General features: G+C 37.8%; 2 protein-coding genes across 4 annotated transcripts in view; one reads left to right on the forward strand and one right to left on the reverse strand.

Annotated features, from left to right (window-relative positions):
* Positions 1-334: 334 nt before the first annotated feature.
* Positions 335-6905, forward strand: desmb (desmin b). Its single transcript, XM_077199260.1, has 9 exons — positions 335-992; positions 2910-2970; positions 3059-3154; positions 4401-4562; positions 4635-4760; positions 4850-5070; positions 5194-5237; positions 6172-6260; positions 6506-6905. Exons 1-9 carry the CDS (start codon positions 412-414, stop codon positions 6545-6547), a joined length of 1422 nt encoding a protein of 473 aa, XP_077055375.1. The 5' UTR covers positions 335-411; the 3' UTR covers positions 6548-6905.
* Positions 6906-7000: 95 nt separating this feature from the next.
* Positions 7001-23726, reverse strand: part of tmem198ab (transmembrane protein 198ab) — a 38752-nt gene continuing 22026 nt past the window's right edge. For all 3 annotated transcript variants that reach the window (XM_077199264.1, XM_077199261.1, XM_077199262.1), the window contains 4 exons: positions 14104-14381; positions 11545-12126; positions 9484-9686; positions 7001-8666 (listed from right to left, as the gene is read on the reverse strand). In XM_077199264.1, coding sequence (XP_077055379.1) covers positions 8511-8666; positions 9484-9686; positions 11545-12126; positions 14104-14272 — 1110 coding nt within the window. In that variant the 5' untranslated portion in view covers positions 14273-14381 and the 3' untranslated portion in view covers positions 7001-8510. The remainder of the gene's footprint in view (positions 8667-9483; positions 9687-11544; positions 12127-14103; positions 14382-23726) is intronic.

The following is a 23726-nucleotide window of genomic DNA, read 5'->3' on the forward strand; positions in this document are numbered from 1 at the left end:
AGTAAATGATGAAGCCATTTTCATTTTGGTTGATCTATCCTTTTAATTAGAAAAAAGAAATAGAAAAAGGAAAAAAACATACATTTGCTTGTCATTTAGTCATTTCCCAAGATTGCAGGTTTGGACCAGAGTCCACAACTGTGATGGGGGGCACAGTTGGTTCTCTCTCTCACTTCATACTCAATATTCTTGTTCCAAGAGTTGGGACAGCTGGACAGTAAGTGAAAGAGGTATAGAGATAATTAAGGGGTATGGGAGAGTGGGGCTGAAGGAGTTTGGGTAGTTGGGGAGGGAGGGAGGGGGGCTTAAGCCTACAAATAGCCACAGATGATCATGTCATGTGCTCATTCTGTCTCTGTCCTCTCCGGAGGCTGTTTGTATTCATCTGGTCTGTCCTTCTTGTGCTCCAACATGAGCCACGCTTATGCCTCCTCCTCAGCCTCTTCATACCGTCGCATGTTTGGCAGTCCCGGCTACCTGACGCCACCAATGTCCCGGTCAATGTTTGGCCGAGCCTCCACCGGGGGGTCCGGCAACTCTAGGGTCAGCTCCAGAGTCTACGAGCTCTCCAAGTCCTCCACTTCTTCTCCTGGATTCTCCAATTATCGAGCCTCCTCCTACAGTATGCCCAACTTATCTGCGGGCTATACCCGCTCCTATGGCGGGATGGGTGAGACGCTGGACTTCAGCCTGGCAGACGCGCTCAACCAGGAGTTTCTCCACACACGCACTAATGAGAAGGCTGAACTTCAGCATCTGAACGACCGATTTGCCAGCTACATCGAGAAGGTTCGCATGCTGGAGCAGCAGAATCAGGTGCTGGTGGTTGAGGTGGAGCGTTTGAGGGGGAGGGAGCCCACGCGCATCGCCGACCTGTACGAGGATGAGATGAGGGAGCTTAGGAGAGAGATCGAAGTGGTGACCAATCACAGATCACGTGTGGAGGTGGAGCGGGACAACTTGGCAGATGACCTGCAGAAACTGAAAATCAGGTAAGATGCATGAATACTCCACTGGAAAACAAACAAACATCTTAAACCAGCCTAAGTTGGTTCAACAGTCTCCCAGTCTTCAGGCTGGTTTTAGATGGGACATTTCAGCTAGTCAGGCTGTGAGAAACCAGTTGACTGCTCTCGACTGCTCCTGTGAACGCGCGTTGGAGATTAATATTTTGTAAATAAAGTGGTAAATTATGGGGGGTTTTGCAAATAAAGGACTCACTTCGCTTTATAAAATTGAGTTTAAACCACTGGAGTCACTTGGATCATGTCTTTACTACCTTTCTGGGGCTTGAAAGTGGTAGTTGCGTAGGGTGTCAATGGAGGGTCAGAAAGCTCTTAGTTTTCATTAAAAAGATCTTCATTTGTGTTTCGAAGATTAACGAAAGTCTTACGGGGTTGGGACGACATGAGGGAGAGCAATTAATGAATGAATTTTCATTTTTTGGGTGAACTAACTCTTTAAGATTCTTTATGGAACCACAGATGACAATACAGTAACCATCATTTTTAAGAGTGTTGGCCAGAGTCCAACTAGACCAGCTGAAAACCATCTTAGCCAGGCTGGGAGACCATCTTAAACCATCTAAGACCAGTTAACCAGCTTGGGCTGGTTTAAGCATTTAATAATGGAATAAAAATGACAGTTTCTGTTTGAAGGATACAGTTGAAAAAAGTGCTATTTTGTTTAAAAAAAAACTATGTGCAAAATGTATTATTTGTGGTAGTGAAGCTCTCAATCCACACTTGAGTTTCATTTATAGAAACAACGTACTTTACATAACAATCTAGAGTCTTTCAGAGACAACGGAGAAACGAACATGATCTCTCCCCGTCACAAACATCTTATAAACACTCATAAGACAACAACGCACTGTCATAGCAATTTGTAACAATTTTACGTTTCGCTAAAAGGTGGCTGATTCATATGAATTTGTATGATCTCCGACGAAAATTTTTGAATGATCTGCTTAAGCCCCACTGATGTTATGTTTAGGGGTGGACCTTTTTTCTTAGTTTAAAAAAAATATTGTACCTCGTACAAATCAAGTTCATACGAAATTGGTACCTTGTAAAATAGTTATGTTTTCTCATGAGATCAGGTTGAAGGTATAACATAATCTGAGAGGAATACAAATATCACATTCACCCATAAAACAACATGAAGACTAAATCACAGCAAAAAAAGAGCATAAGCTCTTGTGAACTGGACAACTGGAGGAAAGAAAAAGAAATGTAAGTTTATATTTAATCCAATTTATTATTGAGTTTGTAAAGCTTATATGCTATATTAAAGCATGCACTTTATCTCATGAAATATCGCTATACTAAGCTGAGAATGGGAAAAGGGACTTTTCTCCCCTAAAATGACCGTTTTTCCAGAAAACGTAGGCTATATGTAACTGTTGGAGGGGTTATTATGACAGTCTTCTCAAAATACAGGCATAATATTTATATAATGGATTTGATAAATCAGGCTGAGACCATGTGTTACAGGGTCTCTGGATTGTTCTGATGTGTTCTTTACTTAATGCTGAAAAGAGTTTCAAATTGCCTCTCTCTGCAGTGACCAAGCTAAGAAATAATTTAAACATGACTTCATCCGGTCTACCATTTAATTATGAGCTAAATAAAATACTGCATCAGACATTGAGAGGTTATTAAAGGCTTAAAGAAACTGCCTTTATAAAGGAAGCTATTGTCCTCTCAAACATGTTGTTTACAATAGCCTAGCTTTAATTCCTATTCAGGAGTTAGTCAGCCTAAAAGTGCTGGCCCCACTCCACCTTCCAGCGCGAAGAGCATTTGTGTGAGGTTATTGTGCACCTTCAGTCTATAAAAGGAAAGGAAAGAGGCTGGTTGTAATAAATATGACATACATAACTCCCATTCCCCTTTTCTTCTTGCCAGGCTTCAGGAGGAGATTGCACTGAGGGAGGAGGCAGAGAATACTCTGTCCACTTTCAGAGCAGTGAGTCCCCTAAACAACCCCCTATTGCTTTTATTAATGGGCATTAAAATGTGGCATAGATTTATTTTGGTATCACATCGACTCTCAGGACGTGGATGCTGCCACTTTGGCCCGCCTGGATCTGGAAAGACGTATAGAGACTCTCCAGGAGGAGATCGCCTTCCTCAAGAAGATCCACGAGGAGGTCAGCACATTTAAAGACTTTTCATTTAGTTAGTCTGTGTTATTCTGACTTAGTGGCGCACACACAAAGTAACTAATTATATTGTAGCTTTTTCAGTAGCAAACCTTTTTACAAGTACTGTGTTGAGTGATATAACGTTGTTGTTCGTCACACAAACACAGCCTCCAGGTAAGTCAGCTAAAATGTAACATTTTGTGTCCGCTGCCTCAAACTATATCAATCAGTGTTCATTTAAAAAAAAAAAAAAAAAGATTCACGGATTTATGTGTAGCATTGGAAAGTGAGAAGACTCACTTGTCTCGTACAAACAGATATTTATCTTCTTCTTTTTTTTGCTTCAAAACTGTTATATAAATTCAACTCATATTTGTGAATCAGTGTGTCTGACACCTCATGCATATATGAATCTCTTCAAAAATGATTCAGTGATTCATTTGAGTCCCTTCATTTAGGGCCTTGTTTGTAAAACTTTTTTGCATTGCAATATTTGGTTAAATTCTGCTGTTTGTCACTATATTTTATACTCACTACTGTTCAAAACTTTGGGGTCGTTACACGTTTTTGAAATAAATCTTTTTTAATGCTCACAAGGATGGATTTATTTAATCAAAAATAGAGTTAAAACTAATTTTGTGAAATATTATTACAATTTATAATGATATTTTAATATATTTTTTAAATGTAATTTATTACTGTGATGGTAAAGCTGAATTTTCAGCATCATTACTCCAGTCTTCAGTGTCACATGATCCTTCAGTGATGATTTTAATTTTCGGATTATTTTCAATGAACATCTGATTTGGTGCTCAAGAAACATTTTTTATTATTGTCAATTTTTGTGATATTTTATTTTCAGGATTCGTTGATGAATTTAAAGTCCAAAAGAACAGCATTAATTGGAATAAGAAATATTTTGTAACATGAAGATTAAATTATCTAAATATACAAAAATGTAAATCATCATGATACAATGCAAGCCTATAGCTTTAAATTAGCTTAAAGTTTTGAAAGCAAGAGTTTCAAAGTAGCTTCCCCAACACTGCTGAGCTGAGTGAATCTCAGAGCTCTATTAGAGCTGCATCTGTTCCTAAACACACTTTGAAACACCACATGACAGGCCTCTGCTTCAGGGCCAGGTGTGTGTGGATGTTTGACATTAGTCCTGCCAGTAGTCCCTTTATCAAAAATGCCGTGCTGCTTTATTAGAACAAGCACAAACACAAGCCTTTTCTTCCTCTGTGTGTAGGAAATCCGTGAGTTGCAGGCCCAGATGCAAGAGACCCAAGTCCAGATCCAGATGGACATGTCCAAACCAGACCTGACCGCCGCCCTGAGGGACATCCGTGCTCAGTATGAGGGTATCGCTGCAAAGAACATCGCAGAAGCCGAGGACTGGTACAAGTCAAAGGTGAGACCGAAGAAAGAGAGAAGTGAAAGGAGCACCTGCTGATCTTTGACCTTTGTTTTTTTTCACCATCAGGTGTCAGACCTTAACCAGGCAGTGAGCAAGAACAACGAGGCTCTCAAACAATCCAAGCTGGAGAGCATGGAGTTCAGACACCAGATCCAGTCCTACACCTGTGAGATCGATTCCCTCAAGGGCACTGTGCGTTTGTCTGTTCTATCTGATGTGGATTGCTCTGTTCTTTTGTCTTTCTTCATGTGTCATTCATCTTTTTCTCTGTCACTCTGTAGAACGAGTCTCTCATGAGGCAGATGAGAGATATGGAGGATCGCCACGGTCGTGAGGCCGGCTCTTTCCAGGACACCATCGCCAGGCTGGAGGCGGAGATCTCTAACATGAAGGATGAGATGGCACGCCACCTGAGAGAATATCAGGACCTGCTCAACATTAAGATGGCCCTGGATGTGGAGATCGCCACCTATAGGAAGCTGCTGGAAGGAGAGGAGAGCAGGTACAAAGGACAGGAGACCAAACATATGTGTTCTTGTTGTTTTTAAACATACTCCATCCTTTCTACTTATTATGATGGCTTTTTCTTACTTTTTTTCATCTTCCTTCCTCTCCCACGTTAAAGGATTGTGATGCCCATGCAAGCGTATTCCACTATAAGCTTTAGAGGTAAGATGAAAACCTTGTTATAGTTTTAACTAGAAATGTTTGTATGTGTTTCCTCAGAGGCCACAGGGTGGCGTTGTACCTGACTTAATGCAATTTGTGATGCCTTGTTTATGATTTTTTTGAAGACTCAGTAAGATATATTTTTTTTGAAAAAATACAGAATTAATACTTTTATTCAGATAGAAAAGACTTTTATATTACTAAAGAAAACTTTCAAATATTTCAAATAAATGCTGTTCTTATGAACTTTATATTCATCAAAGAATCCTGAAAAAGAATATCACAGTTTCCACAAAAATATTAAGCAGCACAACTGTTTTCAACATTGATAAGAAGAAATGTTGGTAATTTTACATTAAGGTTCCATTTGTTAACATGAAATAACAATGAAAACTGCTTCTAAAGCATTTTTTTTTTATCTTAGCCAATGTTAATTTGATAATTTACGAATGCATCATTAAAATCAAATGCTGTATCTGTTAATATTACTTAATTTACCTGAGCTATTATAAACTGACTATGAACAGTTGTAGGCTATTTTTTTATTAACTTCATTTGATAAAGATTAATAAATACTGCAACAAATGTACAGTTAATGTACTTATTAAGTAATGTTAACTAAAATGACCTTTTGAATGTTTCTTGATTAGCAAATCAGCTTATTATAATGGTTTCTGAAGAATCATGACACTGAAGACTGTAATGTTGCTGATTGAGTAATGATGCTGATTCAGCCTTGCAATTACAGAAATAAATTACATTTTCAATTATAAAAACATATTTTAAATTGTAATAACATTTAACAATATGACTTTTTTTTCTGTATTTTTGATCAAATACAATGATGCATCGGTGAGCTTGAGACTCTTTCAAAAACATCTCACTAACCCCAAACTTTGGAATGGTATGTTTTCATTAATGTCATTTTCAACAGAGACGAGTCCAGAGCACCAACAGAGAGCATCTGAAATGCACTCCAAGAAAACGGTCCTGATCAAAACCATTGAGACGCGTGACGGAGAGGTGTGATGCATGCGCGCGCACATTCACACATTTCAGTTCATTCTCCCTCATAACATCATATGCAAAACCAGCTTCACATTAGATGCAGTAAAAAAGTTGTGTTCAAAATAGTCTAATAAAACATCAAAATATTTGATTAGAGTACTTGAATATTGTAAATCATTAAATAAAGTAACATTAACTGCAGAAGCCTGCTGACAGGAAGAGATGTCTTTGAATTTAAATCAGTCTACTGCCCCCTACAGGTGGTGAGTGAATCTACGCAGCACCAGCAGGACATCATGTAAACCTCGGACGAGAAGACGAAAATAAAACTTTTAGGACAGTTAATCATATTCTGTACTTTCCCCACCCCCTTTACATCCTAAAAGTGATACGAGCACATCTGCATGAGTGGGAGAAGAGAAAGATCACTTTCTTTTCAAATCTATATTTTTAATAAAAAAGTCCAGTATGTCAATTTTATAATAATGTAAGGTAGATTAATCTATACATTTCAAATAAAATAAAAAGAATGACAGAAATCTTAAAGGAGGTGTGAGTGTAGCAAAAGGAGAGAGGTGGAAGACAGACTACTCTGAGAAAAATGTAGCAAATTGTGATGGTACCAAGCATAACAAAATAAACTAAAGATACCTAAACCAACACATTGTATTATGTATTCTCTCTGTGTTTGTGTGTCTGTTCACATATACATAGTATAAAAATGCACTTAGACAAATAAATCATAGACCACAAGAGACAGTGAATTCACAAACTTTACTATAATAACCAGGCCCATACAAACACATGCTGTTGTACAGTGTTAAAAAAAAAGCTGATGTCAGATTGTCAAAGGTTTCATTGCATGAGGACTTTTAGTCTTTAAGACTATGCTCCGTTATCAGAAAGTTAGTTATAAAGAAAACATGACAAACAAATTAAACAAACTAATAAATACCACCATCCATCCACCTGTCGGGACTCAAAAACCCTTGAAAAACAATTCATTAGAATTAAACCAATATCTAATAAATATGAGAGGCCATGTTGAAATGGATATACTAAATGTGCATTATATGTACATAACATAGACTTTTCTGCTTTGCAGAATTTAAGTGAGAGAGAGAGAGAGAGAGAGAGAGAGAGCGAGAGAGAGAGAGAGAAAGAGACCATGGCAGAAACTGTTCATTTCAATTATTTGTATGAGGATGAGCATGAAAACAAATTGTTGAAAGAAAATTGGGGTGTTTATGTCATGCAGTTTGCCCCCAAGGGATTGCGGGGGTCTTTTTAGAAGGATGTTGTCCTCCTGGACACCATAAATGTTTTCTTGTATGGCACTGCAAACTAGTTTTATACACAGCAGTAACTGAACAGTCATGGTGACATCCCTTTTGCACTTGCCTCAGAGGGGACATCATCATAATTTTTGCATCATCATTCTGTGTCCTCATCCTTTGTAGTTCTTCCCCCAATACTCCATAACATTCACGCCATCCCTGAGTAACATCTTCACTTTTTTTTCACCATCTTGACTTGTCCTCCTTCGTTTTATCACCAGGTGTGCAGCTCTGCATCCCAGAGTGGACCAGGTGGCTCTGATCAGCAGTAATATGGCTCTTTGCCCTACAGCCTTTCTGAAACAAGGCTAAGGAGTTGCATTCTCCTGAGAGAGTTTCATACTGGTGTCTGGAAGGCACCCCTGCTCAACAGTATTTGGTTCAGTCCTGGGCGGGAATGCGGGATCTCACAGTACAGACACTGACTGGTGGAGTCCACAGACTTTACAATGAGAGGAAGGGTGGCTGACTTCGACATGAGTCAGCGTTATTGTACAGATTCAGCACCAACTGATGAATTTGTCACAAACAAACGGAAACGCAATATCGTGAAACACTGATGAACGGCCAACACGCTAAATTCACCACACTGACGTTTTTAGAAAATAAATTGACTGAATGGAGCCCAGATTGATTTTTTCTTTTTTAAACCACCTAATGGTTTTAAAATTAGGTGAACAGAATGCCACATCTCAGGCACATGTTCAGGAAAAGTGTATTAGTGTAAATATGTGTGTGAAAGCAGCTCTTTAATACAACCATGGTCTCAGAAGGATGAGTCCAGTATTATAGTTAGAAGTGCTTTAATTGTTCCGTAATGAATGGTGAGGAGACCCAAGCCTCTGTGCGTGCGGGACCAAGGGTCAGGTCAGCACCGGAATTATGTGTGTGTTAGTGTACGTGTTTATTTGTGAATTAGTGAGTGTGGTCAGACCCGAACATGTGGTCCAACCCCAGAAGTGAGGGGGACGGTAGAGCCACAGTCATAGTCCATATCCACACTTGTGTGACCCGAAGCTATCAGCCCGCCCACTGGATAAGCACGTCCATCCACCTGTCTTTCCCGAAAACTCTGGATGTAGCTCTGCCAGAGAGAAAAACACATAAATAGGCCTATGTATCATAGGTATAGATTCAAAATATTACTACATATTATACAGTGAACATAAACAGAACCTCAACCTTACTTAACAATTTTTTTGTCTGACTTTTACACACATTTAAGCACACATGCTAAAATCGATCAGTGCCTTCATGTTAGTTTATGCTGCAATGGACAGATTCAGAGTCTGGCAGATTTACAACAGGTACATGTATTCACTTCTCCTGAAATTCATTAAAGTGAGTGGCCAGTGAACTGGGAGAAGAATAAAATAAATGTTATAGTTACCTCCCAAATGTGTTTGTAACATAAAACACATAGTCAAATTATGTTTGAAAGGGTTCAATTATTTCCCATCGATTTTCTGCTTCAATAGACATCAGCGTGTATTTTACAAACTATAAATGTTTTTGCTAGTACTTGCGTATTTAAATTTCTGAAACCTAAAATACGCACAAAGAAAACACTGAACACTTGTGATATACGACAAGTCTCTCTCTGGCTTGGCGCCAGTCAAAGCACAAAAGCAGATTTGAATTTAGCAGTTGATCACATGATGCACTGAGTGTTTCAAATACACTGGTGTGATTGTATGCGAAGGGTCGAATAAAATCTCCATCCAGATAATTAGACAAATCAACCAAGCTAAAATAAAATCCCCAAGGAATTCATTACGGGGCATTATTTTGCAATCACATTTTTTGACCCCAAGCCCCAATCATTTTGAACCCTGCCCTCCAGCATAGGTGTATAATTTGAGCAAGTATGCATGTATAGGATGGTGTGTATGTGGACTCACAGGAGAAAGTACATCTCCATCAAAGCGTCGTATAGGGTTGGGTTTCCTGCGGTAGGCAGGCTCTGGGTGCAGGGCTTTAGCGGCATGTGTGTGTTGTGAGTCCTGCTTCTGCTTCTTTTTTTTCTTCCTGCTGCTTTCCCTCCTCTCCTCCTTCTGACGAATACGCATGAGCTGAACTCTTCGCTGCTGACGACTGATCATCACTGAAAAAGAGAGAAAGAGAGCATTACATAACAGTAACATACATTTTGTATATAATAGTATAATAGTAATTGTATATATAATATAAACATTTTGTTCACTCAAAATGTAAAACTATTTTTAAAAACTAAATATTTCTAAACTAATTGTTTCTATATAACTAAAGTGAATGGGAACGAACACTGTCAAGCAAATGAAGCATCACAAAAGAACCATAAATGTAGTAATACAGCACACATGTGGTGTTTCATGTGATATATTATTCCCAAGCCATTTAATAACTTAATGCAATGAACAGAGACAGAGTGTGTTTACATGCACTGTGTTAGTGGTGTACTATTACCCGAGTATACATATGGCTCCACCAGTAAGCCGTTTTCTCCACATTATTCCTTTACTTTAATCATCCATTCTTTATTAAAAACTTTTTATTCTAAAGTCATGCACACTCTTCATAAACCTACATTTGTTTGCATGATCACATAAGTCGCTTTCTCTGGCACAAACCCAGGTGTAAAACTGGTTTCTCTTAATCCCTTAAATGGTGTAAAAAAAAAGAAAGAATATGTTTACATGATGTTTCAAAAAGCTGTTTCAAAAACCCTGGAATTTTCTTAAGCGTATAAACGTACTTACTTAAATTTACGTCTTCATTCACTGATAATCGGAACACAGCATGATTATCAACATATAGCACAGATGTTGTATAGAATAGGGCTGCACGATTTGGGAAAAATTGCACGAAAGATCGAATTGCAATTTTTTGGATAATAATTTGATTGCGAAGAGCTCCAGGTTACAATAGTATATTCCTTTTGTAATAATACTATTTAACTGTAAAATAAAAATAGAGCATTTCAGAAAAATAAAATTTTTTTTTATTATTATTTTTTTCTGCAAATTTACAATTCTCATATTTATTTTTTCCAAATCAAGCTTTCATTTTGGCTGAAAATTGCAGGGAGCAATGAAATGGAAGTAGAGATAGCCCTTTTCTTCCGTACTGTGACATTGTACGTCTGAGTAAAACAGATTGACAAAAAAAAAAAGCAGGGTGTGACTTGGCTCCATGTATTGATTGTTAAATGGATTTTCAGATAATAATAAAAAAAATAAAAAAAACATATGCATTGATGAATTGTTCACAATTAGAACTTTTAGAAATATATATAGAGCAAATTTCCATTTCATGCAGACTTTAAAGCCTTTCTCTTTATAAATGCTTTCGAGCTGCTTGAAGACACTGAAAACACTGAATCACGAGCTGCACGCGTTTATGAACAGTGCCGCACTTGGCTCTCAAATTAGCTGTGCATATGTTTTTTATTTAATAAAATCGCAGCCTTTGCAATTGATAATCTCACTAAGTTCATATTTCAATTTAATTTTGATTAATCATTCAGGCCTAGTATAGACTTCTTTTGAGTTTGACAGCATATTTGCCCTTTTCACTTTCAAAAGAAGACTGCACGTTCTGCTAAACATCTCCTCTTGTGTTCAATGGAACAAAGAAAAATCATGCAGTTTTGGAATGACATAATGTTGAAATAATGCCAGAACATTCATGTAAACTCACTCTTTAAGAAATTTGACATTAAAAACCGTTCAGTGGACACACATTTGGAATGGAAACTGCCTTGGAAGAGACAGAGAGAACCTCTCCATGACCTGATGCTCTGCTCTGCATGATTGTTTCTGTTATCATTAGTCACACAGGCCTGAGAGTACACCGATAGACAGGAACCATCTGCCGTGCTGCACACACATTCATACAAACCTCCTCTCCCTCTCTGGTACAGTAAATCTACAAGAACAGTGTGTCACAAACTCCAAACAACACTCTGTCTCTCTCTGACTCACCCTTCGTGTGGGAGTAGCCCTCTGCCGTCACTCTCCACTGCACCAAAACACCCAGCAGGGCGAGAGCAGGCCAGGCTCCCAGGACCACCCACGTAGTCCAGCACACCGGCTCCCGGGGGCCCGTTTTCACCCGGTCATAAATGTACCTCACAAGTCCAAAGAGCTCCACGAAATAATCAGTGGCCACGACGATCACTGCCGCCCCGAACACGGCTGTGGAGAGCGTGGTGAAGCATCTCTGCCACTGCAGGGTGAGGACGGCGAACAGCATGCCCAGACCCAGCAGCACACCCAGGGGCACCCACACTGACCGCGGGGGGTTGGATGACAGCTCTTCCATGCCTATCAGGGTCCCGATGCCCACCAGCAGGCCCAGGAGCAGCCCCACCATAAAAAGCCCAACGCTCCGTACCAGCATAGTCACCAGGCCGCATAGGGTGCCGATGCCCAGCCCGATGCCCACGCTGGCCTCAATGCTCAGCTGCGTGTCTAATACTCGCTCCTTGTAACAGAGCAGGAAGATGATCACAGAACCGAACATCAGACCCGTGAGGAAAAGTACAGCCTTAAAACAGCGGTAACCTGCAAAAGGGAAAGAGAACTACAGATGAGAATTGAAAGAATGAATGACGGAGAAGAGAAAGACTCCGAGGTGGATAAATACTGGAAGTTTGTACAGAGCGTCTGATTTCACAGCTCAAGAATAGCAGTTTATTAGCAGCTCAACACTTTCCATAGTTGTCAGTTTGAAAAAAAAAAAAAACCTAAAACAAAACACAAATTACTTTAGTTGAAGCACTCAGGATTATACCTTTAATGTATAATACTAAAAAATAACAGGGTATTAAATAACAATAAAATCACTAAAAAGTTAAATAAATTCTTTTTAAATGCTATAAGTAAATTTAGGCATCACATTACAATGTATATTATGAAAATGGATGTAAACATTTCATTGGTTCACGACACAAGTAGAAAGATTGCCTACTTGTTAATGCACTGGCATTAGCAAAGCTATTGCTCATTAGATGTAGAATCATACAGCATAGTTTTTGTACATGCAGCCATGCACAACCTAACCATAAGCTCTACTTTTCTGCACAATGTTAACCATAAAAACTTCAACATAAAAAAAATCTATTTTATAATGTCAAACATAACTGAACATTAAACATTAACAGGTCTTTCCCTTCACTCCAAAACACATTAAATAACACTTAATTTAAACATTTACTCTCCAGATCCAGCCAGATCCAAAGCCTGCTGGGAAATAAAATTCCTAAGCCCAGTTTCAGTAAATGCAACAAAAATTTGTTGTTACATTTGTTCATGTAACTCAAATGGTAAAAGTAAACTTAATTCTAAATATTTTTAAGTGGATTGGACACAATGAAATTAAGTTAAGGCAAAATGTATAGCAATTGTGTTGCTTTAGCTCATTTTAATTAAGTAATTTAAACAAGCAGCATAAATCTTTTTTTTTCACTAGGAACCACATTCAGATCCCCATGTCTCTGGGATTAAACCTAATAGGACCTTAAAAATGAACATTAGAAAAAAGAAACATTTATTAAGAACCAGAATCTAGAAGGATATTAAGATCTATTTAATACTTTTAGAGTTACAGGCACACAGTCCTTTGGAAAAGAATATTTGTGGCACTTGTTTTGATAGGAAAAACAAGATAAATTTCTAGTTTCAACGTTATTTGTTACTCAGCTGTTTCTCTTTGAAAGAAAAAAAAAATCAGCGGTACTTTTATTTATTCAGTAAATATACATCCATTACATTTAATATTTAATCTTGCATCGCTATTTTGTCTATATTGTCTTTTCTCACTTTTTTTTTTTTTACAAAATAAAAAAATTAGAAGCGGGGAGTTTCTCAAAATTGATTGATTTAACAAGAACGACCCACCTTTAGTTTATTCAGAGGCATAAAATATGCTCAAATTTGGTTATTTATACAGATAACTTACAGATATGTGCATTAAATGCACATATGCAAATATATCAGTTTTCACTCCATAAATTGTCTGCTTAAGATGATATATAAATGCATAGTTTTACAAGCAAAGCTCAGTAGTTTTAATTGTGGACGTTTTTAGAATTATTCTAAAAGGCTTTTTACTTCAAAATAGAGAATGCTTAAAGGTACGGTGTCAAAAACATCTATTAAATTCTATTTAACAGCTGTTGACTAACAAAAGTGGATTGAATGGTACAAAAAGTAGAATATTTTCCCTTTAAATCTGTAGCCATCTCAAGTAGACTGCAGTTATACAAGCTATGACCTTATTTAGAACCTCATCAATATTGAAATAAGGGCAAAAAACAACTCTCAGAACAAGAGAACATGGGTTTGACACAGAAACAGAATAAAAATGTAAAACCACCACCATAACTCTGAGAAATAATTATAATAGGGACAGACTGCAAGCATGAGATCATGTGCCATCTACAGATTGTTAACTGTAATCAAATTATTTACATTGTATCTTGGTCACATTCAAATATTGTGTTTTGGTAATGCATACATAAACATGAAGACTCAACTCACCAAAGAAGCAATAGATGATTCCAAAGAGACAGCACATAGAGCAGACCACCGAAGGGACCACCTCATAACGTCGTCCCACTCCATCGCTACAAGGCTCCGATTGCTCTGCTCCAGCTTCTCTTGAGGGAGGGGCCAGCTTAAAGGCTAGGGTCTGCAAGGTGGACGTCATGGTGACCGTAGTGCACTGGACGGAGCGAACAGGTTGTAGGGAAGGGGTGACTGAGGGAAGGGGAAAGGGCTGGGAAATCAGGGTACACCACGTGTCCACATGAATCTACCTGTAAGAGAGAGAAAAAACTGTGTTATAAGATTGGAAGACTATAAGTTGCAAAGCCAACATGGAATTAGTAGGAAAATCTAGCCAAGTCAAGCCAAATTTATTTGTATAGCAGTTTTCACAGTACACATAATTTTAAAGCATCCTGACAGAAAATCATGATGTTAACGTTTATGAGTCAGGCGATAATATTGTTTAAATTTTTTCTACAATATAACAATCAAACAGTAGATATGCCAGATATAGCATATTTTGCCCTATGCGAAATATTAGCCAAGATTTGCTATACAGTATATTGCTTTATATGGGAATACTGTATGTGCAGGTAAAGTAGGATAAACTCTTTATCCCACATTTAATAAGTTGCTGGGCGATAATACAGTAAGTGTACATTTTCAACAATATAACAATCAACCAGTTAAGATTTGCTACATAGAACCTATAAAATCGAACCTAAAAAAATCCCTTGTAGTTGCCTAGGCTATTTATTATGTTTATTAAAGTTTTACAGGTTCTGAATTACACTTGACTCTTTCACTCTCCCTCCCCTTTAGTTTAACTTTTTCCCCTGTGTCTGGCTGTTTGGAAATGATATTGGATAATGTAAGGCTACTTTTATGAAATTTACAGATGTCCAAGACACTACTGATATGTAGGCCATTTCTTACTCAGATATTTGCCGTTTCATTTATTCTCTACTTTAGTCAAGTGAAGTCACCTTCATTTATATAGCGCTGGTAACAATATGGACTGTTTCAAAGCTTTACAGTGATAAGAAATTAAAGTAACAGAGATTGTTTTGGCTTTACAGCAGCTCTACAATAAAGTTATTGTCCAGCTAAAGTTAGTTGTGATTGATTCACTTCCGTTGCAACGATCATTAGTTATTAACTTAGGTGCCGCTAACACCAGAAAATTCTTTAATGCGATCCGGCCGCTCATTTGCATAAAACAGTGGCAGGTGGTTCTTAGACTTTTTTTTAAATCGCGTCCGCATAGTCACGTGAATCGGAACTATCCCGTTAACGTTTTATCAGTACAGAGGTAAAGGGAAGGAGGCCTTCACAAGGGAGAGACTAGTTGACACTTCAGGACTTGCGTTGTCATTGTGTCCAGGTCCTTCATTAGATCCAGATACGGCCTTTACTTCACTCTTCTTTATTCTCTGCCTTTCTTTATCTCCCCCACTCACTTCCTCCTCCTCCACCACTTGTTCAGTCATGCCCTTCTCCTCTGTCACATAGGCCTAATTGTGGTTCATTTTGTTCACACATACTCCCGTTCGTAGTGCGTATGCGGTATGTGTTGCAGTTAGGGATGGGACGATTACCGGTTTCACTATAAACCACGATAAAATGTACTGACGGTTAGTAATATCGTTTAAAATTCAATTATCATTAAAACCGTGTTTGATTATCGTGATTTTAATAACTCTATAAATCCTGTCCAGCCAGTAACAGTCTGACGCAGGCGCGCAATGTTGTTTTTTTCTTTTTATTCGAGAAGGAATGGCGGCCGCAGTGACCGTGTTCGGGAGATTTTTCAGCCTTTTAAGAGGACCAAATCTGAGGTGTGGTCATATTTTGGCATTTACAAAAATCCTGAGGGAAACTTAATCGAGGATGGTCACTCTGTCTGCAGAACATGCTCAAAAAAAGTCGCTGTGATACTTCAAATCTGCCGAGTCGTCTTGTGTGACCATAACACACTGTTGTAGCGAACACAAGGCAAGTTAACTTTGACCTCAGTACTAAAACTTCGTCTGGGAAATAATTGGGCACAAAATATTGTTTTGAGTTGAAATATTTTATCTCACTCACTTGAAATAAACTTGAAGCTTCCGCGAAGAAAAGTTCGCAGCAATAAGTGGCTTTGAGCCAAAGACGAACGAACAAGTTCAAACAAGACTATTAAGAGTGACATTTAAGAGATGATAATGTATATTCATTGTACACTTATTACACCAAGTTTTTTTTACCACATAATTACAGGGACATATTGAATATAGATTAATGTCTCTATTCTTACCTGTTAAATCCATTTTGTACAGCGTACAAAACTGGTCCAGACAAGATGATCACAACAATATTATCAAATTCTGTAAACAATAAATCAACTCTGATTTAATTTTACATACAATCAAAAACGGAGACTCAAGATGACAAGTTGTATTTGAATGATATGAGAGCGCGCGTCCGTTGTGATACATGGATGTGCGCTGAGTTATAATGCGTTGCTATTAACGACGGTCATTATAAGGAAGGAAATGCCACAGAATAGAATCTTGATTTAAAAAGTGCATAGAGCTGCTCGTTTTATTTGTTGTTTGTTGATTCTCAAATATAAAACTTGTTGAAATGTTTTCAATGTGAGCATCAGTTCTTTAACACTTTCATCTTGTTTCAACTAAAACCGTGATAATATTGATAATCACGATAATTTTGGTCACTATAATCGTGATATGAAATTTTCATACCGTCCCATCCCTAGTTGCAGTACGTATGCGATGTAGGAGCAGCTCTCACATGTCACATTTGCAGTGTGCAACTGATGCACGGCTGTATACCACAAACACAACATTTATTCATAATTTTTTATTTCAAATCAAAAAGTTGTTAGCCAACTGAAAATGTTTTGTCAGCATTGCGATTGTCTTTGTACACAGTACAAAAATCTTTCATAGATGTATTCACGTTTAAACACACTAAAATTAAAAAAAAATATTATTTAATGCTTCTAATTAGATTTATATATTAAGTTGCTCAAGCAAGTGGCAAAACATTTAAACATACTTTTCTTATGTTAAAATATCACGCCTTTTCTTTTGCGTTTAAATCTTTATACAAGAAATCCTGCAGGTCATCGAGTGCCATCCATTATGTCGCCTTGAGGTAAGGAGTAGTTTTCCTTGCTTTACCCTGGGCAAAAAGCGTTATGTTGACTGTGAAACAGTAGAGTTTAATTTTTAGCATTTATGGTAAAATTACTAAATTTGTGTGTCAATCTCTGTTTATGCGAACAATGCACTTTCACTGTAATTTAGCGCGTGCAGCACAGCAAAAATGTGGGTTACATGGCGTTGCTCATGGCAGAAGTTGAAAACTTTAACTTTAAGAGCCAACGCAGGCGTCAGCCAATTAGATCGCCTATGCAAATACCTTGTATATACCGCAATACCAGTGTATGTTGCTTTAACAATGATCAGAACGTGGCGCGACACTGTTTGAGAGGGGTTGCTTTTCAATGTTGCACTGAGGTCACAGCTGTATGTGTTACTAGCGTGACGGTGAAGATGGATAGGATAAACTATAATTGACAGCTGTCAAATTATATTAGTGTTTCCCATTCATTGTTTCACAATATCAACACTGCCAACCACAAATAGATTTTCCAAAAGACTTTGTATAATACGTACTGCTGAAATTTGTCATGTTGCGCCACGTTATAGACCAGGCAGAACAATCATTCCAACCACTATAGATAGATTCTCAAATAGCTTACCTGATCTATCTCAGCTGCGCAGTGCACCCAAACAAACAGATGAACTAGAGGAAATGACTAGCAGTTTGAGCACCATGTTCTCTAGTACACTAGATATTGTTGCACCAATTAGATTAAAAAAGGTTAGAGAGAAAACTAAAGCACCATGGTACAACAGTGCTACGCATGCAATCAAGAGAGAAACTCGTAACTTAGAGCGTAAATGGAAACAAACTAATTTAGAGGTCTTTAGAATCGCGTGGAAAGACAGTATGTCACGTTATAAAAAGGCTCTAAAAGCAGCCAGGGCTGAGCATCTCCGCAAACTAATAGAAAATAACCAAAATAATCCAAGGTTTTTATTCAACACCGTGGCTAGACTAACAAATAAACAAACATCACCAGAGCAAAATATTCCATTACAATATAGTAGTAATGATTTTATGAATTACTTCAATGAGAAAATAGAAAGCATCCGAAACACAATTGTAAATATACAATCCTCTATGATGTCTTATGATTCAGCCTCAATTATGGCCCCTCTAGTCTAGAACAACTACACCGCTTTACAACTATAGGACAGGAAGAGCTAAATAAACTTATCATTGCATCTAAACCAACAACATGTTTATTAGATCCAATACCCACTAAACTACTGAAAGAAGTGTTACCTGTAGTCGAAGAGCCTCTTCTTAATATTATTAACTCGTCTTTATTTTTAGGTCATGTTCCAAAAATATTCAAGCTGGCAGTAATAAAACCTCTCATTAAGAAACCGCAATTAGATCCAAATAACTTAGCAAATTACAGACCCATCTCAAATCTTCCATTTATGTCTAAAATACTAGAAAAAATTTTGTCCGCTCAATTGTGCTCTTTCTTACAAGAAAATGATATCTATGAAAAATTCCAGTCGGGATTCAGACCGCATCATAGCACAGAAACTGCGCTAGTTAAAATTACAAATGATTTACTTTTAGCTTCTGACCAAGGCTGTATCTCAATACTAGTTCTACTCGATCTTAGTGCTGCGTTCGATACTATCGATCATAAAATACTCTTGGATCGACTACAAAACTACACTGGTGTTCAGGGACAGGCATTAAGCTGGTTTAGATCGTACTTATCAGACCGTTACCATTTTGTCTGTTTAAATGGGGAAAAATCAAAGATAACGTCAGTAGACTATGGAGTGCCGCAAGGATCGGTGTTAGGCCCTCTGCTATTCTCAATATATATGCTGCCACTTGGTAATATTATAAGAAAACATGGAATTAATTTCCACTGTTATGCTGATGACACTCAATTATATATCTCATCACGACCAGATGAAAACACTAACTTATCTAAATTGACAGAGTGTCTAAATGATATAAAATGCTGGATGACGTGTAATTTCCTGCTATTAAATTCAGATAAAACGGAGGTACTACTTATTGGTCCAAAAAACTACCCACAAAATCCCTTACAATACAACTTTAATTTAGAAGGATGTCCTGTTACTTTATCCACTACAGTAAAAGACCTGGGTGTTATACTAGACCGCAACTTGACTTTCGAAAATCATATTTCATATATTACAAGAACAGCCTTTTTCCACCTTAGAAACATTGCTAAGCTACGCAACATGCTATCTGTTTCTGATGCAGAAAAGTTAGTTCATGCATTCATGACCTCGAGACTAGATTACTGTAATGCTTTATTAGCTGGTTGTCCTGCATCCTCAATCAACAAGCTAAAGTTAGTGCAAAATGCAGCTGCTAGAGTTCTTACTAGATCAAGAAAATATGATCATATAACACCTATTTTATCATCTCTACACTGGTTACCTATTAAGTTACGTATCAATTACAAAGTATTCCTACTGACCTATAAAGCCCTAAATGGTTTAGCTCCTGTGTATTTAACAGACCTTCTATCGCCATACAATCCATCGCGCTCTTTAAGATCACTAAATTCGAGGCTTCTGGTCATTCCTAGGATATCTAAGTCCACTAAAGGAGGGAGGGCGTTCTCGCATTTAGCTCCTAAACTCTGGAATAGCCTTCCTGATATTGTATGAGACTCAGACTCGCTGTCCCAGTTTAAAACTAGATTAAAGACGCATCTCTTTAACCAAGCATTCACTTTATCCTTAACCTTTGATACTACTGCTGAATCAGTTCGAATGCATTAACATTATGAACATCAGCTATGCTAATTTTTCCCATCTGCCTTTCTGCTGTTATCTCGGGACGCTAGTCCCGAGGTAAATAGCGTTCGTCAGCTCCAGTTTGTATCCAGCCTCTCACGGAGACTTCAGATGCCCCAACGCCTGTGAAGAGACGACTCGACGCCTGTGAAGAGACGACTCAAAGCCGGCGATATGTTATGCCATAAATTAATACTTGATTAACTAACTGTATTTTTCTATGTACATTTCCGAAATGCAATTTCTGTAAAGCTGCTTTGAGACAATGTGTATTGTGTAAAGCGCTATACAAATAAATTTGAATTGAATTGAATTGAACTTTGACATCGTTGAATAAACATGAGCACTGCACGTTTCAAAGTCAAACCGCGGTGCAGGCGTTTTTATATGAATGTATCTGAAGTGAACTGACGTTTTTTTATAAAAGTTTCAATTTTTCAATTTAATCTTTCTTTATCTTAACTGATAAAGCAGAGTTTATGAGCGCTGCTTTGTGTACAGCCGTTACCGGGGCCTTGCAAACCTGTATTAATACTAGTGTGGATTTTTTCTACAATATTCACTCATGAAAGTAAAAATAGGGCATTCTAAGTCAATATACTGCAGTATTTCCTCTATCAATCAGTAGAAAATGTGGTTAACACCCAGTCTTGTTTGAAAAAAATAAATACCGTCATATACCGTGAAACTGGTATAATTTTGAAAAATACCGTGATATGGATTTTTGGTCATACCGCCCAGCACTATTCTGAATGCAAAAATACATTCTGTGAAACATGTTTGGTGGACATGGCCCTAAACCAACTTAATTATACAGGGTTTCCTTAAAGGAGAACTCTGGTCAATTTTAACATTGAGCTAATTTTTGTGTAAATTTGGAGTGCTGTCAGTACAGAGAACAACGACAAAAATCGGTGTTGCCTACACCATGTTATCCTCTTTTTAAAATTTACACCCTGTTGACTTAAATGGGCCAAGTTTTAACCCTGCTTTTAGCCTCTTAACATCCTTGATGTGTCATTACAAGTGCACAGCCATATGAGTGATTTAATTCAGAGTAAACACGGTGAATCTGACTGCAGTAGATGTGAAAGATATGAATAAAAACTATGTTAATTCAGCCAGCTCACATACTACCTGTATTTACTTCCTGTTTTCGGTCGAAGTCCACAGTAGTCGATTGTCGAGTGCGCGCGAGCGCGCGATCATTCATACTCAAAAACCTCCGTGTGTTCAACATCTGATTCGGATGAACAATCCATTTGAGCTGATATTCTCAGAACACGACACAGCACCGTCATCGGCTGACAGCAGACAGTCTGAGTCTCCCCTGTCGCTTAGTTACCAATGATCGCGCACGCACTCGACAATCGACTACTGTGGACTTCGACCGAAAACAGAAAGTAAATACAGGTATGTGAGCTGGCTGAATTAACATCACTTTTATTCATATCTTTCACATCTACTGCAGTCAGATGAACCGTGTTCACTCTGAATAAAGTCACTTACATGGCTGTGCACTTGTAATGACACATCAAGGATGTTAAGAGGCTAAAAGCAAGTTCAAAACTTCCCCCAATTAAGTCAACAGGGTGCACATTTTAAAAAGAGGATAACACGGTGTAGGCAACACCGATTTTTGTCGTTGTTCTCTGCACTGACAGCACTCCAAATTTACAAAAAAATGAGCTCAATGTTAAAATTGACCGGAGTTCTCCTTTAAGACCCACTTATCAACTAGTCATTCAGAAAACCAACTGAGTAGAAGATTATGAAAATATGTAGTTCTGCATATCCCTAGCCCATAATTCCCCTGTAGCCAGTCAGAGTTGAGTGTGAGAAAATTCTCCATTCGGTTATGCTCCCTCCCTATTTTCTCCCCTTCTCTGTCATACAAAGCACATGTCTTAGTAATTATCTTTAACATAGGGACAATCAAAGCTCTGTTTATGTCAACCCCCATGTGGCAGAGAATCCCTGCCAAACCAAACTACAATCCAGCATAGAAAGTAAAAAAGCCATAATCTACATTGGTAAGTACATGTTTTGATAAAAACATATTTTACATCAATAGATCCAGATGTCCAACATCAATGACTTTCCACTTCCTGTCTGTGACCATAAACGTAAAAAGATGCAACCCTTATCAGCTCTAGGCCAGGCAGCATTGACCAATAGGAAGGCAGCCTCCCCCTCCATAGCAACAGACTAGGATCCAATCAGAGCCATTCTAGCTTGTGGGGCTCTTCTAAGTGTTGCTGTAGTATCATCATCACAACCTGAGGAACTAAAACAAATGACCACATACCCTCATTTATTATGCTTATACAAAAGTTCACCATACTCTCCTGAATGTTTAAACTCACATTTGAGTACACAACAAGCAAAACTCTAGTTGAGGGACAAATATAACCAAGTTATATGTAAAGATGTAAAGAATTGTTTGGGGAAGTTAGTTTGATGATTTTACTTTTTACTCAGCAGACTAACATTTCCTTTAACACAGAGTGAAAAAAGAGCCTGATTGAACGGAAAGTGGCTCCATGGAAATTTAAGTTTGGGATAAATTAGGAATTCTGAATAGTGTATTGTGTAAGCCATCACACAGATTGTGGTCCAAGCAGGTTTAAGAAAACTTTGCAATGCATTTCAAGTGGCAATACCATCAAACACCATTTGTTTTATTCAAGAGTGTGTAGAACTCACTCAGAAAGGCCCTTCAAAATGACTTCTTCTGAAAGTTGAAAGCTTTAAAACAATCCCATAATTCCCTTTAAAGGCTACAAGCTAGAAAATGAACATTGCTTACATAAATTATAAAAAGACATGAATGAATAAAATTATTAGTAACTGTAATATAAATAGCTATATATTTTATTTTATACTATATCATTCTACAATATACTATCATTCAAAGTTAAGGGTCAGTAAGATTCTTTTTGAAAGAAATTCAGAAAAAAGTATGCATTGTTATAAACCAGTGGTAGAAGCTGTTTGTCTGAATCTTTCCATGCATCAAAGTTCCCACAGCACAACTTTATTTCAACATAATAATAATAAGAAATGTTTATTGAGCACCAAAACAACATGCTAGAGTGATATCTGAAGAGGACAGTAAAATGAGTTACTGCACTTATACTGCTGTGGTTTCTGAAACTGTCACTTTCTAGAGGTTACCTGAGGTCACAGGGATGACCACATTCAAATAGACAACACCCGTTTATCGAACATGTTAATATCAAGACCTCTGGAGTGTCTTGCCCCGCCTGTTGTTGGATAGCCAGCTGGATACTTGTAACCACGGTAACCTAATCTGACACAGCTGTAAGAGCTGTCTGGCTTCGATTTATCCCATTGTTTCAGTTTGCCTTCCTTTTGCTCAGTTCCTAGCCTCCCACTTTTTTTGTTCTTCCTCACTTGCTGTTCTCATCTAAAGCTCATTAATTACTTCCATCTGCAGTGGTTTACTTCAACTTGCACTTCTTTCCATTTAAACAGAGACCCTTAGTGTTCACCGTATTTATTCCCTGGAGATGTTTTAGTGGATTTGGTAACCTGTCCTTCTCTTTCTCACCTTAACGCTCTCAGAGTTTCCTCCATGTCACACGCTTGTGTTTATCTGTCCTCTAAAGCAAGAACATAATCAGATTACTGACAAACACTATATGATTAATC

The sequence above is a fragment of the Siphateles boraxobius genome, unplaced genomic scaffold (assembly GCF_051911475.1).
Source record: "Siphateles boraxobius isolate OS27281-9 unplaced genomic scaffold, OSU_SipBor_1 41, whole genome shotgun sequence".
Lineage (NCBI taxonomy): Eukaryota > Metazoa > Chordata > Actinopteri > Cypriniformes > Leuciscidae > Siphateles > Siphateles boraxobius.

Bases quoted from the DNA above. Each gene is read 5' to 3' on its own strand.
- desmb (XM_077199260.1), top strand. From the start codon at position 412: ATGAGCCACGCTTATGCCTCCTCCTCAGCCTCTTCATACCGTCGCATG. The intron at 4,563-4,634 runs GTGAGACCGAAG...TTTCACCATCAG, and splicing joins AGGACTGGTACAAGTCAAAG to GTGTCAGACCTTAACCAGGC. The intron at 5,071-5,193 runs GTACAAAGGACA...CCCACGTTAAAG, and splicing joins CTGGAAGGAGAGGAGAGCAG to GATTGTGATGCCCATGCAAG.